Source organism: Zingiber officinale, chromosome 3B, assembly GCF_018446385.1.
Source record: "Zingiber officinale cultivar Zhangliang chromosome 3B, Zo_v1.1, whole genome shotgun sequence".
Classification (NCBI taxonomy): Eukaryota; Viridiplantae; Streptophyta; class Magnoliopsida; order Zingiberales; family Zingiberaceae; genus Zingiber; species Zingiber officinale.
In genome coordinates this window covers 7,671,107-7,686,440 of record NC_055991.1, presented here as the reverse complement: position 1 = coordinate 7,686,440, position 15,334 = coordinate 7,671,107, and the positions used below count along the sequence as shown (strand labels likewise).

The 15,334-nt window shown below is 40.6% G+C and overlaps 2 protein-coding genes across 4 annotated transcripts; both read right to left on the bottom strand.

The window, feature by feature from the left end:
* Nucleotides 1-195: 195 nt before the first annotated feature.
* LOC122055761 (probable beta-1,3-galactosyltransferase 8) lies at nucleotides 196-3,680 on the bottom strand. 2 transcript variants are annotated; one of them, XM_042617362.1, is made up of 7 exons: nucleotides 1,772-3,680; nucleotides 1,626-1,690; nucleotides 1,335-1,540; nucleotides 917-1,262; nucleotides 715-840; nucleotides 533-642; nucleotides 199-454 (listed from the first exon to the last, which is right to left on the bottom strand). In XM_042617362.1, exons 1-7 carry the CDS (start codon nucleotides 2,015-2,017, stop codon nucleotides 306-308), a joined length of 1,248 nt encoding a protein of 415 aa, XP_042473296.1. In that variant the 5' UTR covers nucleotides 2,018-3,680; the 3' UTR covers nucleotides 199-305. The 2 variants fall into 2 exon arrangements, with proteins under 2 accessions (XP_042473295.1, XP_042473296.1); XM_042617361.1 differs by having other exon boundaries at nucleotides 196-642.
* A 137-nt stretch (nucleotides 3,681-3,817) lies between these two features.
* On the bottom strand, nucleotides 3,818-9,628 carry LOC122055760 (SUN domain-containing protein 4-like). Of its 2 annotated transcripts, XM_042617358.1 has the most exons (6): nucleotides 9,502-9,611; nucleotides 9,290-9,364; nucleotides 8,486-8,681; nucleotides 6,604-7,850; nucleotides 6,433-6,518; nucleotides 3,818-4,132 (listed from the first exon to the last, which is right to left on the bottom strand). In XM_042617358.1, the coding sequence occupies exons 3-6, from the start codon at nucleotides 8,649-8,651 to the stop codon at nucleotides 3,904-3,906; spliced, it is 1,728 nt and encodes a 575-aa protein (XP_042473292.1). In that variant the 5' UTR covers nucleotides 8,652-8,681; nucleotides 9,290-9,364; nucleotides 9,502-9,611; the 3' UTR covers nucleotides 3,818-3,903. The 2 variants fall into 2 exon arrangements, with proteins under 2 accessions (XP_042473292.1, XP_042473294.1); XM_042617360.1 differs by lacking the exon at nucleotides 9,290-9,364 and having other exon boundaries at nucleotides 9,502-9,628.
* Nucleotides 9,629-15,334: the final 5,706 nt, after the last annotated feature.

Genomic DNA, 15,334 nt, shown 5'->3' with positions numbered 1-15,334 from the left:
GCATCCAATGAAGTGGGTCCCGCTCGTCTCCACTTCCGTCGGGCCACCGGTCCAACTTACCTCAGAACCGATATCTCAAGAACAAGATGACAAAGCCGCCACGTTTCACTCGGACCGATCTTGTCTGCACCAGACCGGACCGGAATCGACTCGAACCCACTAGTAAAACATACAATAATCTCTCATCATTCAATTATATGAAATCATTTCCCACGAAACATCTGTCTCTTCTTATTATTTTTAATTCGAGGTACAAATTAATTAACTTAACTAATTAATTAGTCTCTTAAAAGTGATTTAATAATTCAGAGCGCCACGTTCCAAATCGCCTCAGCTGCCTCTCCGCACGTGCCGTGCACCTCCTTCATCCTCTCCACCGGCTTGCACACTCCGCTGCACGGCCAGTCAAACGAGGCGATGCAAAAATTACCGGACTCCGCCTTCCACTCGCAATCTACCATCAAACCCATCAAATCAAAATTTTCAGGGGGTGTTTTTCGAAAACTTCCAACTCGATTGCGGGTAACTTTACCGGGAGGTGTTCCGCAACACATTCTCCGCTCGTCAATGTGTTTGACTTCCAATCCGATCAGCCACGAACCCAACGAGACATCTTCGTTTGCATATTTATGAAGTATCGGCCTGAAACAAAATTATAAAATTATTTCAAATTATATATATATATGAAAATTGTAAAGAAAAAAATTTGCGTACGCATTAATGGAGATATATGACGCAAGGTCTTTGGAGATGGCATAGATTTGGCCAGTGGCGTGTCTGAAATATTTGTTCCCTTCTTCTCCAAATTTCCAAAATTCCGGCTCATGGTATTTAACATCCCTGAATTAATTAAAAAGAAAAAGATAAATAAATAAAATATACAATAAATAAAATCGACCCGAAGCGGTATGCTTACTTTTGGTATAAAACCGGACCGGATTTCATGCAGCCGATGTACACTCTGGGTTTGTTTCTATATTGGGCAAGCGTGGCGACGAGCATCCCTAAATTGAGATGCACGTCGTCGTCGACCTTGACGAAGAAATCGGCGTCCCAAATGGCGACGGCGGTCGAGAAGAAGGCTCTGGTCTTGGCGGAGAGCTTGTGGTATCCTTCTAAGTGATCGAGCCGGAGGAAGTCCTTCGTCTCCGCGTCTTCCTCGTCGATGGCGCGGTCGACGGCTCCCCCCGACGTCGCGCTGTGCCCGATCACGAATCGCACCACCACCCCCTTCTCCTCCTCCAGCCTCTTCAGCTTCGCTCCTACCCTCAAAATACGCAATTTATTTATTTATTTATTTATTTATTTTATTTACTTATTAATTTTTAAAATACCTGTGGGCATCCACGTAGCCCTAACGGCTTCCCGCCTTTTCTGGCTGCTGAAAGCTGTGTTGATTCCGACGACCACGAACGCCTTTTTCAGCTGCTTATTGTAACTGCCGCCGCCTCCTCCTCCTCCTCCTCCTCTTCCTCCGTTCAGTCTCATCCTTCCAACTGCCAGTTCCATCTCCAATTTCGATACCGATTTGTCCAGTGCTCTTCGATATACGATTTATGGCAAAAGCATCAGACTCAAGCATTCGAAAATCGAAACTGAAAATAGAGAGAGTTTAATCAGCTCACTGGATGACTTGATGAGTTCTCGACACTTGATCCATCACGTCTCCGGTCTTCGCCTCCTCCAATCTCTACGAACGCAAAATTGTTAATATGACGGAAAAAAAAGAGCTTAATCTTTCGACGATCAAGGATCGTGTTCGAGTTCTTACACGTTTCCGGTCGCAATCTTTGGAGTCGCAGGCAATTCCCGCTCTGTTTTCGGAAGCCACCAGGCTGCTGATTACGCTGCTAAGGAGCAGGCCCAGGAAGAAGCAGGCCGCGGCGAGGAGGACGACGGTCTTCACAGGCAAAGGTGGTCGGAACCGGGGCTTCTTCTCGGCCGCCGGCAGCTGTTGCTGCTGCTGCTGCTGCAGCCTCTCGCTCACTGCCTTCATCAACCCAACCATCAGGAACATTAATTTCAGTGAGTTGAGCAAACACAGGAGGAGTTGTGGATCAATTTATACCATGTTTCTTGATTCCAAAGAGCTGAAGCAATTGTCTGGCGATGAATTAAATAGCAAAGATTTGTGAGAGAGTGAAGGATTAATAACTAGTATCAGTTGCTGTCGCAGCACTGAATGAATGGTGGTAGTAAGGTGGTGGGAGTTTTGAAGCATTTGCAGGGAAATGGTTAAGTTTGGGAGGAGATTTGTGTGAGCCTTTTTTGCTTGTGTCATGCACTTTGTGTGCAGGGTTGCAGAGTGTGAGTGTGGGCATCAACTCGGTCGGTTCTTCGTCACCTATGTCGTCGGCACGATCGAGCCGGCTAGACCCTTATCAAGTTGGTCACACTGTATGATGGCTTGAGTGATTCTGAGTTTTCTTAATGGTACATTTAAGTCAAATGAATTTAATGACAGATTCAGGATTATAGCACTCAGTAGGGTTTTGTTGCTAATGAAGCACAGATGGATACATATACCCAAACAGATGTTTGGTTGAGTTACTCAATTAAAGAAATCATCATTAATTTCTGTTTTCCATTCATTAGCATAATCTAACAAACAAATGTCAAGATTGTACTTTAAAAAAAAAACAATTTCAAATATCATTAAGTACAAGCATATCATGTGGCACTAGTGAATGCTATGCTAAATGCAGAAGGAAAATAGATTTGAGATGTATGAAACATGGCATTTCAAGAAGAGGAAGAAGAAGCTTTAAAGATTTTTAGCCATCAAAGAGAACTAAATGCTAATAAGTAACTGCTGTTCATATCTGAAAGATAGACTTTGTGTTTTTTTGAACTGGCATCTATAATTGGCATGAAAATTATCATTATCTGAAACAATGGACAAAAGTCAAAGAAAAAGCCTAATCTTATACTTTTTTCTTTCGTGTAAGCAAGCTTAATGATGGGCACTTGAAGCTACATGGAAGTCACGCTAAAAACAGCTTCTCATTCTCTTTAGTCAAGTGCCTATTAGGTAGATGTTTGGTGGACAAGTTGAATGTCTCCTCAAATTTTCAAAATTGTAAACAAACTAGTTAGAAAATACTAACCTCGATGAGAATGGCCTAATGAGATTTGGCAACTATTCAAGCATCTTTAACACGGTTAATTCGATCCTGTCTGTACAGGCACTGTCCTAACCTCTCACAATGAGATGGTGGGACCCACTACTTAAGTGTGAGAGGTTGGGACTGTGGGTCCCACCATCCCAATGTGAGAGGTTGGGACTGTGGGTCCCACCATCCCAATGTGAGAGGTTGGGACTGTGCTTGTACAGGTAGGGTGAAATTTACCCTTTAACACACAAACTTTATGGCATTTAGAGGATTTCAAAGTAACAAGATGTACCTGAGAAGCCGCATAACAGAATGCAGAGACCCAAGGAATCCATGCCAATCCACAACTAGAAATGCACATCCATGTTTATTTGCTTGTTGAGCTACAAGTAACCTAGCGAACAACCAGCGGTAAGGATAAAATTGTCAGCTATAATATTGCAATGGTAATATATATTTCTCGGGCATTGCTCGGCACAACTCTTGTAAGTGAACCATCACATATCTTGAAGTGTGTTAGATGAATGCAACTAATCCAAATGCGTCAAAAGCAAACAAGTATCGGCAAAAAGCAAAGCTTCCAATTTAAAACTTAACATTAAGGGCATGCTTTGACAAAATATGGAAACCCATAAGAACACCCGGGTATTTTTCAATCTGAAATAAGTGATGTACATCGCAAGTATTGCTTTGCTCCATCTACCTCAACAAAATATAGGATCTTCTCCAGATCAAAATCTCATAGAAACAAAAGTTTTGCCTCAGCTACAGATCTCAACACTTACAAAAGCTATAAAAGCATTATGAATGTAATAGTGCTACAGCTCAGAAGCAACATAATCCAACCAGAGCTCATCTGACATGAACTTCCATATTTGCTTATTGTACAGATGCTCAAAAGTATGTTAATGATCAATTTAAAAGTAGCCACACAAGCAAATACAAAAGTTAAAAATATCACAGCTAGAGCTTTGTTTTCCATGTTGATCTGATATTCCTGAATGCCTTTGATCTCTGACCTGTTTATGACCATCAATACATAAGCATCAAGTTGTTGAAAAAAGAAAGAATTATAAATTCAACAATGAAGTAAACTCAATAACTAAATATAGAGTCTGATAATAAAATATACTATTTTCTACTCGTTTTCTTCTTCTAGGTTGACACATAATTTTGAAATTTTCTTCTTCTTTTTGCATTTTGTTTTCGCAGACTACTTTATTGTGTTCTCTTCTCTTACATTCTAATTCTTTACTAGTTGCATCGGTTGGTATTGCCAAAAAAGTAAGAAATTTGTCACGCACTCAAATAACCAAAATCATTTCCTGTGCACAAAGCTCAATCACAAGTTCCTAAATTAAAGAAGCAAGTTGTGGGCAATTCCTGCTGGATAGAGCTCAACGAAGAAATAAGACGCATATTATTGATCATAAATAGTTGGAAGTACCATGAATTGGTGAGGATCATAAGTTGATTCTTGTTTGTTTAGTTGGCAAAAATTCTTGATATAAAAAGTCAATTTTAACTACTTTATCTATATTATATATGTTATTGATTTAATAAGACATTCATTAGGAAATATGGAGAAAAGAATTATTTGCATATTATTTTATTAACTTAGGAGGAAATCTTATGATGGTCCCCTTAGACAATGTTGTAGCGGATCTAAAAGAAGGAAAATCTCTAGTCATTATATTGGTGCAACAAGGACAATATACATTTTTTCCTAGGGATGTTTGTCTATGCACAAATTCTTTCTTCAAATTTAATTTATTTGTCCTCGCAATTTGCAGAATATCATCTTCAATAATACAACAAAGATTGTTTTGAATATGATTGATGAATTTATATGCATCATTACTGGAACAAAAAATGGCTCATATAAAGGTAGATCCGCTACCTTAGCGGCCCCCCTAGTGCCGGCCCCACGGATATGGAGGGAGGTTCATGCAGGTACACAGGCCATAGGCGCATGGCGGGGTAAACCCTAGGTCGTCAGTTCCTGAGAATCGACCCCTGACCATTACGCCAGAGATACCATGCGCCCACCGTCTACGCTATGCCCTGGGGGCAAAAAAAAAAAAAAAAAAAAAAGGCTCATATAAAGGACTATATACGAGGTGCACACGAAAAATATTGGCATGCAGACTTAGCTCATACCAAGACTAATACCAGAACTTATCATTTATCTCCTATATACTCATGTAGGATACTGACACTTGAACAACGGCACCTCTATTAATCATGTGTTAGATTCTTATAACCAAGTTCGAGTAGCATGGAAAATACTTGACGGAACATGGAAAAGCTTTGTCCAAACTCTGAAGATTGCTTGCAAACAACTTAAAGCGTGCAAGGAACATAAAATCGGACTTAAAATCACAAGTATATGGGCACTATAAAGGTAGGTCAATTATCAAGAGCCTTTGAATGTTTATGAAACTAGTTTTCACGTTTTTTTTTTTTTTTACTTTTTCTAGGTCTAGGAATCTATATTGTATTTTATCTTTTCTATATGATCTTAGCCCCACCAAAAGATAAGCCTCTACTAGGTTCAAATTACAAGTAAATTTTCTTATACTGCATCTTTTTTTTAACCTCTTCTTCTGTCATTTCTTAGCTTGGTCTCACCTATTATCCTATTTCTCTAATCTCTTCTCCTACTTCTAGTTCAGTACTATTTGCTACATCAGAAGAAAACCAAAAAATAAATATTAAAAAAAAATCATATGGGATGTTACGTGGTCATCAATTGTCCTACTCATCTTGCTTACAGTGACATTTCTTTCTTTTCTCTTGTCTCTTTCCTGAATTTGGACAGTTAGAATGTTGGATAAAACTTACACAGCTTCCCATTTTCTATTTAAAACTTTCAAAGAAACAACACATTATAATTTTTACTCCCCACTCTATCCTTTCTGTTCACCAAAGCAAATATTGCCTAAGGGTGTAAGCTTCTCACAAGAAACGGAAAATGCGAGGGAGAGAAATAGAGTTGGGGAAATGGAGTTGATAGGGAGAGGATAAAGGAATTTATCCCTTATTTTTATTTCCACGGAGGGAAAAGAAGGCTTTCCTACTGTTTAAGAAAGAAGGAGATAAAATTTAAGATTCTATGAATATACTTTTAGTTTTACTTTGTTTATATTTTGCAGTTTTGATGCTTAATATATTTGTATCTGCTAAGAGTGGGTTCATAAAAAACAGATCTCTCCAAAGCAAGTTAACTAAGCTAAATACTCTGTTGGAGAAGCTAAATTCAGAAAGGAAATAATAATTTACAAGATATAGGCAACAAACAAGAGATATTCAATTGAACCTGAGGACTGCATTCTCTCTACCTAGCTGGTCCAGTTGTAAGGAAGCAACTCTTTTCCATATAAGAAGATCTCCAATATCACTGGCCTGAAGTCAAGGAATTTGAATTGGCTGAAAAACAAATAAGTTGGTAGCATACTACAAGAATATAAGAGTTTCAAGGTTTACATACAAGAAGATCTTTGCTGTCCTGCAGATTCTTAATCTCTAATCTCATTTGTGCCAAGATTAGATCTTTGTTGTTGATGTCATCATCAAAGTCCTTGAAGATGTGCCCATATCTGCTGTTCAGTTCCTCCAAATAACGCTCCAACACAGAAAAGTTCATATCAAGAGTTTGGACCTTCTGCATTAAAACCTTAAGTACAGTATCTCCAGGCATTCTTCCTACTTGAGGTGGTTTTGTCTCCTGCATAGGATTTGGCGAAGCACCCTTGGGGGGCTCTTGTTTTGGTTTTGTATTTTCATCAATATGTTCAAGAATTTCCTCAAACTTTTCTGCATTGTGATCCTCAAATTGGTACTGCTCAGCAATTTGTTCTTCGGGTTCTAACCTCTTGTTATCAACTGAAATCATGTCCTCTAGCATCTTCTCAACTGCATCCACTCCATAAACTTCCACCACACTGACAGTACAATAAAACTCAGAACCGTAATGGCTGAGCAAATTAATCTTCAAGTACCTTGCCCACTTTGGTTCTGGTAGGGAAAATCTCTGTGCATGTTTGACGTTTGCCACAGTGAAGTTCCCTAATTTGTCCCAACCATCTGTTGGGTAGACTAAACTGCTGAGCAGTTCAAGATCCTTCAGATTAGAGGAGTAGTGCTCGAAGTTTGCTATCTCAAGAGTATCAACCAAAGTTTCTTCTGAAAGCTCAATGACAACATATTTCTCTTCAGCTGAGCATGGATTACGTAGATATTTATCCTGATCTTTGTCTAAGATGTTGGAAGCACCTTTAGCTTCCTTGTTGTGAGCTAATATCTTTGCACCCTTACTAGCAGAAGCATAATTGTACTCTCTACCACTAGGCTCCACTCGGTGGATGATACTCCCGGCTTGCCTAGGAATGGTGTTTTTTTCTTTAGAACTTATGGCTTTGCTTTTGAATTCATCGAGACCAAGGGGAGCAATACGTGATAATCTATCAATTCTTGGATGAGCCTCTTTTTCTAAATCAACAAATGGATCAGAAATCAACTCAGAAGTTGTGTCTTTGTGAGTAGTTGATTGTTCTAATTTGCTTCTATCACTGACCGAATCCTCTCCAATATTCTCATTTGCGACATTTTGGTTGTTTGGATGATCATAAGTGGATGTGGGATCAGATGATCGCAGCAAATCTTGAGCATCTGCTTTCTTATCTATATAGGAGGCATTGTGGAAACTAAACTTACTAGGTTCAGTGCTCTGTCCATCTGCATCATTAATATGAATGAAAAAAGTATATTTATCTTAGAAAAACAATCTAAAATGAATTTCCATCAGTCTTTTTCATGTTATATCTTGTTAACCAATCAAATCTCTATAAATTTTCAATGTCTGCAGATTGAAGCTGTAATAAAAACCTAATTGCTGCCAGTTTGTATTCACCTTGAAGAGAAAAATAAAACATAAGGAACAGTTAAAAAGAACTATAAAGGTGTGGGTTTGGATAAAATTCTCAATCATTCTTCAAAATATGTAAGAAAGAAGAATGTTACTAAAGCAACAACCATACCCTGAGACACAATCAATAAATACATTAGAGAATAAATTAAATAATATTTTTTAAGAAAATAAATTTTATTATTAGGAAAATGAAAAAAAAAATAAAGAAAAAAGAAACCCAAATCTCAAAGATAATTGGGTTCAAAAATTAGAAGAAAACAAATTAGAAAATCACATAAAAGCATAAAAGTGAGGGAAGTGCTGTTACTTATGTTTATGTATGACAAAGCCATCAATAAGAACATGGATAGAAAATAAAAAGAGGCAAATATTATTAACAAAATAGCCAGTCAAATCTCCTCAAAAGACTGATGATGTAGGGAAACAGAAAGAAGAGCATTACCTCCACAACCATCACCTTTACTAATCAAGGAATTGATGAGTAGAATTAGAACCCAAAAGATGATGAGAAGAGATGCTGAGGTTATGTAAAAGTGTTTAATCTTGTTAATAACGTTGTTCTCCAATATAGCTCTTCTTTGTAGAAGAGCTCTGCTAGATCTCTGCATTTGCTCATTAATCCAATTGCCAAATCACAGCTGCCAAATCGAAATACAAGATTTACTTGGTTAGTAACATTCAAGAGTAGATGGAGATGACGTGACCATGAGGGTGAATTAAAGAACAAAGATAGGAAGACGACACAATCCCAACAACCATGTCTATCAAAATACTACATTTTTCAAATGCAAAGAGCTAAACTGTGTAAGGATATTGAATATTAATGAGAATTCCAATATTATTGCAAGGAAAGAATTCCTATCCACCAAAACGAAGAATAGCTGTAAAACTATGTGATAAAAACGGGAAAAGGAATAGACTAAAGTAACTATGCTACCAAGAGGTGGAAAAAATTTATGGCGAGAAGACTTGAATCGCAATTTCAGAGGAAATTTAAAACATTTAAACTTTGTCTTCCCCATCTGGATACATATGACAGAAGAATAAGATCGACTTGTCTATTTTTGCAATACACAGTTTTTTAGATAAAACGTTTTTGCTTTTACTTGCCCTCTCCAAGAATCGAAGCAGATTTTTTTTCTATGGTTAATTTGCGAGAGCGGAAAAACCTTTTGTCCAAGACTAGAAAACCCAAAATTTTCAACAACATCGCTCCTAAACAAAATCTAATCTTGTATTTACAAACCGTCCTTCAAAGTCGATTCCGATAGAAACGCGCAAGACCTCGGCCTCAGGACTCGAACGAACGAACGATAAGAATCTGAAACCAAAATAAATAAATAAATAGGAAAACGAATCAAAGACGAAGCCTTGGAGACAAAACCACCAATTCCCCAGATCTAATTCGCTGCCCGTCCCCCGAGATCCAATCTTGAATAAGATCGATCGAACACGAACCTTCAGTTCAAGGAGATCTTCGCCGCTGATGGGGATCGAGTCCGAATCGGTGGATTGAAGAAAGAAACGGACGACTTCCCATGCGAGCAGGGTGGAGAAAAAGGAGAAAGCAGAGGGAGGCGTTTCTGGAATTATACTCCACTCTCTTCGGGCGATTTGAACCGTTAACCTCGACCCTTTCGACGGCTGCGATCTCTCTGATGACGGCGATTCATTCCAATTCCAGCTCAGACGCAGAATTTGTAATTTGTCTTTTTATAAAAGAGCCCTTCGCTGTAGAATCTTCAAATTGCCCGAGCATTCGAAATGATTTTAGGGTGCCATTTGATTTTTTTTTCCTCGTATTATTTGAAATGGAAATAGGTATAAATATAAATATTATAAAAATAATATTTAATTAGTTAAATATTTTTTATTAAATCTAATTGTTTTTTATCTTTTAGAAGAAAATAAAAGAAAAAAAATTGATGGGAGAGAAAATTAAAATATAACAAGAAAAAGTGCTATGGAAAAAATAAAAAAAGAAAAAGTATAATTAGAGAAAACGATAAAAGAGAGTGTGATGGAGAGAGATTGAGAAAAGAGACAGTATGATGAGAGTGAGAAAGTGTAATGAGAAAAAAAATTAAGAGAGAGAAATTATAATGAAAGAAATTGAGGAGAGAGTATGTGATGGGAGAGAATTAAGAGAGAAAAAGTGTCATGAGAGAAAATGAGGAGAAAGAATATGACAGAGATAAAGTATGATGAGAGAGAAAGTGTTATGAGAAAAAATAAGAAGAGAGTGTGTGATAGAAGAGAAAGCATGGTGGCAAAAGACGAATATACTCGCCCCGCGAGCCCCCGCCAACACGCTCGCCTCAGTGTCTTTGGAATAGTGACTAACACATAAGGGAGACATTTACCCCAACTTTATCGAGATTCGAACCCCAAACCTCATAGTTGCAACACCTCATTGCTAGCCACTAGACCGTCCCGAGGAGACAATGGAAGAGAAAGCATGGTAAGAGAAGATGAGGAGAGAAAAAGTATGATGAAAGAGAATGCAGAGAGAGAAAATATGATGAGAAAAAAATGAGGAGAGAGTGGCTGTGTAATGGAAGAGAATGTGTGATGATAAGAGAGAAAGTCATATGAAAGAACAATTAAATAAATATATTAAGGATGTGTTTGGTTCAAGTTATCATACATAACATTAGTTATGTAATTATCTATTATGGGGATTAAAACATAATATGTATATTTGGTTCAACGTAGGTAATGCTATAATCTAATTTGACATTTATTATATTACCCTTCTTAATTTTAATATTTAATTATTTTTAAAAAAATAAATTAAATTATATTATTAATAATATTATTAATTAATAAGTTAATAATAAATATAATTGATTTATAATTTGTAAAATTTAAAATAAATTTATATATATTTTAAAATGTAATTAAAATAAATTTAGATATTTTACGGTACTTCTCCCTCGTTCGTTGCCACTGCCTCCTCTGCAAGCTGTCGACATGTCGCCTCCTCGTCGAACCGCCAATGTCGTCTCCCTCCTCCAAGAATTGTCGGCCCCTCCTTCGTGAGCCATCGACATCATGCACTTTGGGCTACTGCCCCTCCTTCGCGAGTCGCCACCACCTTGGGCCGCTGCTCCCTTCGCCGGGGTGCCGCCTCCTCCGCAAACTGTCGGCGCCTCCTTCGTGAGCCTCTTGCTCGCAGCAACCATCTAATCGCTAAATGCCTACTCGCAATTGTTGTCGCCTGCTCGCAGTCATCGTCGCTTGCTCATAATAGTTGTCTACTCGCAGTCGCCATCGCCTGCTCACAGTTGTCGTCTGCTCGTGAACTTCATTCATCGTCTACTCGCGCCACATGAACCACCTATTCGTAGTCGCAATCGTCATCTGCTCACAAACCACTTGCTCGTAGTCGTCGATTACTCACAGTCGCAATCGTCGTCTACTCGCAGTTGCTGTCTGATCGCAGTTGTCGTCTACTTGCGAACCACCTCAATCGTCGTCTGCTCGCGGTCACCACCTGCTCGCCATCACCTAGCCTCGAAGATAATTTTGGAAAAAAGTTATTCTTATCCCCGAAATCGTGAAAACCCTAAGGTTTCTAATGGAGCGTTTGGTTTGTTTGCATTTTCACTTTCATTATCAGAAAACTACGTTTTTCAGTTTTTTGGAAAATAATTTTTCCGTATTTTTCATTTTCTTAGAAAATGCTCTATCTTTTTCTAGAAAATGAATGTGAAAAATGAAAACCAAACGCATTTTCCATTTTCTCAGAAAATGAAATTAGAAAACGTGGAAAATACAAACCAAACGCCCTCTAAGGTTTTCTGATTCCGGGATCGATTCCCTGATTCCTGACATGGCGAGATGTTACATTACCGAGTGATCCTATCCGAAAATGGGAGGGTGGAAAGCTGGGGATGTGGTTGCTACGCTGACTATTGTAGATCGTGCTCCATTCTACAAGACAAATAACGTCAGTACCAAGCCAGGGAAGGGGTCCATGGCGTTAGCCCTCCAACGCTCAAACTAGTCAACAGAAATGTAGAGGAAAGCGGAGCAACAGTAATATAAGCGCATAGTAATCATGTGTACCTCTGCCGGTGATAGACCACCCTTTATATAGAGCCCTGGTGGGCGATGTGTATTCTCCTCGAGGCGTGGACATGTTCTTCAATATGTCATATGAAGGGGCATGTCAGGAAAGTACCTCTGACACTATACCTTAACAAGACATGCATATCCTTAACAAGACAGTAGAAGCTTCCGTTGTACGATCCGTTTGTCGACCATGCCTCATGTCAGTGACGCTATCACCCAAAAGGATATTGAAAGATATAACAATGGTTTCGCTGCTTGGTCGAACAGGGTGGTCGCTTGACCGAGACTCCTCCTCTCCGTTGATGGCAAGGTCTCGTTGCTTGGCCGAGTGGGGTAGCCGCTCAGCCGGGATTTCTCCACTCTGTCGACCTCAGTTGATCTTCCCTGCGGTGACTGAGTGTAGTAGCATGCCCTCCCATTTGGATAAGCTCTCCAGTCTCCATAGCGTCCTGCTGCTCCACAATGAGCGTCTGGCTATCTTACCGTATTATCCGAGCTAGATGGTTGGCCCACCCGGACACTTATTACACGACCGACCTTTGTAGCCCCTCTTGCCAATCGGACCTTGATTGCCCCGACCGACCATTGTAGCCATCCTCCACTCGGCCACTGTAGTCAAGTTTTTTGACTTCTCAACATTAACCACCTTGACTTTGACCTCCACCTCGGCAGTTGACCCATGCCAGGTGGGCCCCCGCATCACAAGCCTCCCCTTCAAGTCTAGTCGAAGGAGGCTACAAGTTCAACTGACTGGATCAGTAGAGTCTTCGGTGGCTTCCACGTCCGATCAAACCATATACGCTCCCAAGTTTCTGTTCGAAACAAGAGTTTACACCGTTCGACTTTATTTCACCAGGCTTGATTTGTAGCTGCCACTCGAATCATACCTACAAAGGCATATAGTGAATCAGTTGTTCGGCAGTGTAATAACCCACTCTCTATGTCGATCGGGATGATGGACGACAATATTTGGCAAAAATTTTCTTTTCCCTGCGCTCCCTCGGATGAGTGTCTTTTCATAGTAGCTGGCGTCATCCAAATTTTTTGAAAAACATGCAAATCTCTTATCATTATAGCCGAGCACGCGACCATACCTTTTAATTAAGTCGTATTAATGTCTTCCGCTAGCTGAACGTCATGTGCCCCACTTTCTGTCACTGCATGTTTGACGTGACAGGCAGATATCCACTAGTGATGTGACAAACACCTTTTTAAATTCTACGACCGGATCTTCTCCTGGATTCCCAAACCCTAGATCAGACGACTCAGGGCGATCGACCGCGAGGTTTATAAACCTCACTTGTGTCGTCGTCTTCTTCACTCTATGTGCCTTCGTCTTTGAGCTTTTTGTGACGCTTCGTCATTTCTTCTTCTCCGGCGATCTTTTCTGTAAGCTTCTTCAGTTTTTTCTTACCTGAATCCGTTCACGGCTCCTTTTTGCATCTTTTGTTCTCGATGGTCAGTTCTTCATAACCCCCCGTCCATATCCCTAGACTCTGGTATTCTTCCACGAGTCCAGGTTCGTTGAGGACGATATTGAAAGTCTTAAATCTGCCTACCAATCTCCATCCGACTTCCAAGTTGCTATTCCTTCTGCATACAACCGGCCACATGAACCACCTACGGATATTTTGTGTTTTTTTAAGGACCAGTTTACCACCGATATGCGATTCCCCATTCATCCATTATTCTTCGTTGTTTGCAAATATTTCCATATTTCCCTTAACTAGTTAGTGCCGAACTTCTTTAGACTGCTGTGCGGGATCGTTGTCTTGTTTTACCTGCACAACATTCCTTTGACTCCTCGGTTTTTCCATTATTTTTATTACTCTAAATTGTCCAAGCCGAGGACCTTCTTGTTCCAAGCCCCGAGTGGGCTTGGTCTATTTTGATAAGATATCATCCTCCAATAAGCATGGGAGAGACCACTACTTCTTTCTTCGTTTTCCCGAGCAACCAAACTTCCCAACCAACTGGCAGATAGAAGTGACGAATCCCCCATCGCTCAGGAAGTATAAAATTCGATCAGACTTTCTCCTGGCAACTTCCAATTTAGCTGGTTAGAAATACCACAGTCACCGGTTACTGTCGAAGGGGCGTCCTTTATGTGTTCGGCTTGAGCTCGATCCGCACACGGCTTTCGTCCAGCCTTGGTATGCTCTTTCTTCCCTTCATCCTTGAATTTAATTGATTTTGCAATTTTTTTCAGCTCGCATCATGTTAAGGGCGCGCCTGTCCAGCAAGAGCAAACTCACGGACGTTGAGATCAATGCTAAGGTAGTGGTCGAACTGGAGAGCTGAGGCCTACAGCTGGTCGACTCCCAAGGCCAAGAGGATCCACTCGGCGAGGTCGAAGGGGTAGAAGTGTCGCCCAACGAGGGTGGAAGAAGTTAAACTGCGGCTAGTGGGGCAGCCGCTACAACCGACCTTCCTACCGAACGACCCTCGATGTTGTCGATCGCGGTGGCTTCTGAGTCGGCCACCTTAGGCAAACCCCTACAATGCCGCAAGAGGCACCGCGCAAAAGGGTCCTCCCACTCTACTACTTCTGCCCTGCAGACTCCAGCTCAAGGCGGCTCACGCCCATCTTCCTAGCGGGGCGAGACTTCCACGCCTACTCCTCCAGAGCAAGGAGTCGCAATGCTCCACACCTCCATGTCATCCGATCGGACACTGTCATTGTTCGGGTTGTCGCCGGGAACCATTTGCGCACCACCGGTGGCCTTCATGCCGCCTCCATCTTTGTCGGCAATCCCAGTGTCCTACATCCTACCGATCATAATGCTCCAGTCGACAGGCAGAGCCACCTCAGAACCCTCTGGTCTGAGCGACCAGACACAAATAATGGTAATTATTCATTTATCGATCGACGAGTGGTGCAATTCGGATGACATTGCGTCCCGCACCTCCGAGCACCAAATACGAATCCAAGGGTCACTCACATAAATATAGGTCGATGCCCGAGCTCGTGTGACGGTCATCTCTCCACGGGAGCTCGCGAACAACTATACCCAGATGTCCACTAGGGTATATATGTTGCCTTCGTACTTACTTCTTTTTATCCGCTCAGCTCTTACAATTTCTCTCTTGCTTTAGTACTAGGTCGAGAATATGATTATGTGCTAGAGGCTTGCATTTTTGGATCATGAAGTCTAGCAACTGCGCGCTCCAAGCGGCTAGTCAGCGGCTTCTGAGGCGCGCTTGGAGCAGCTAA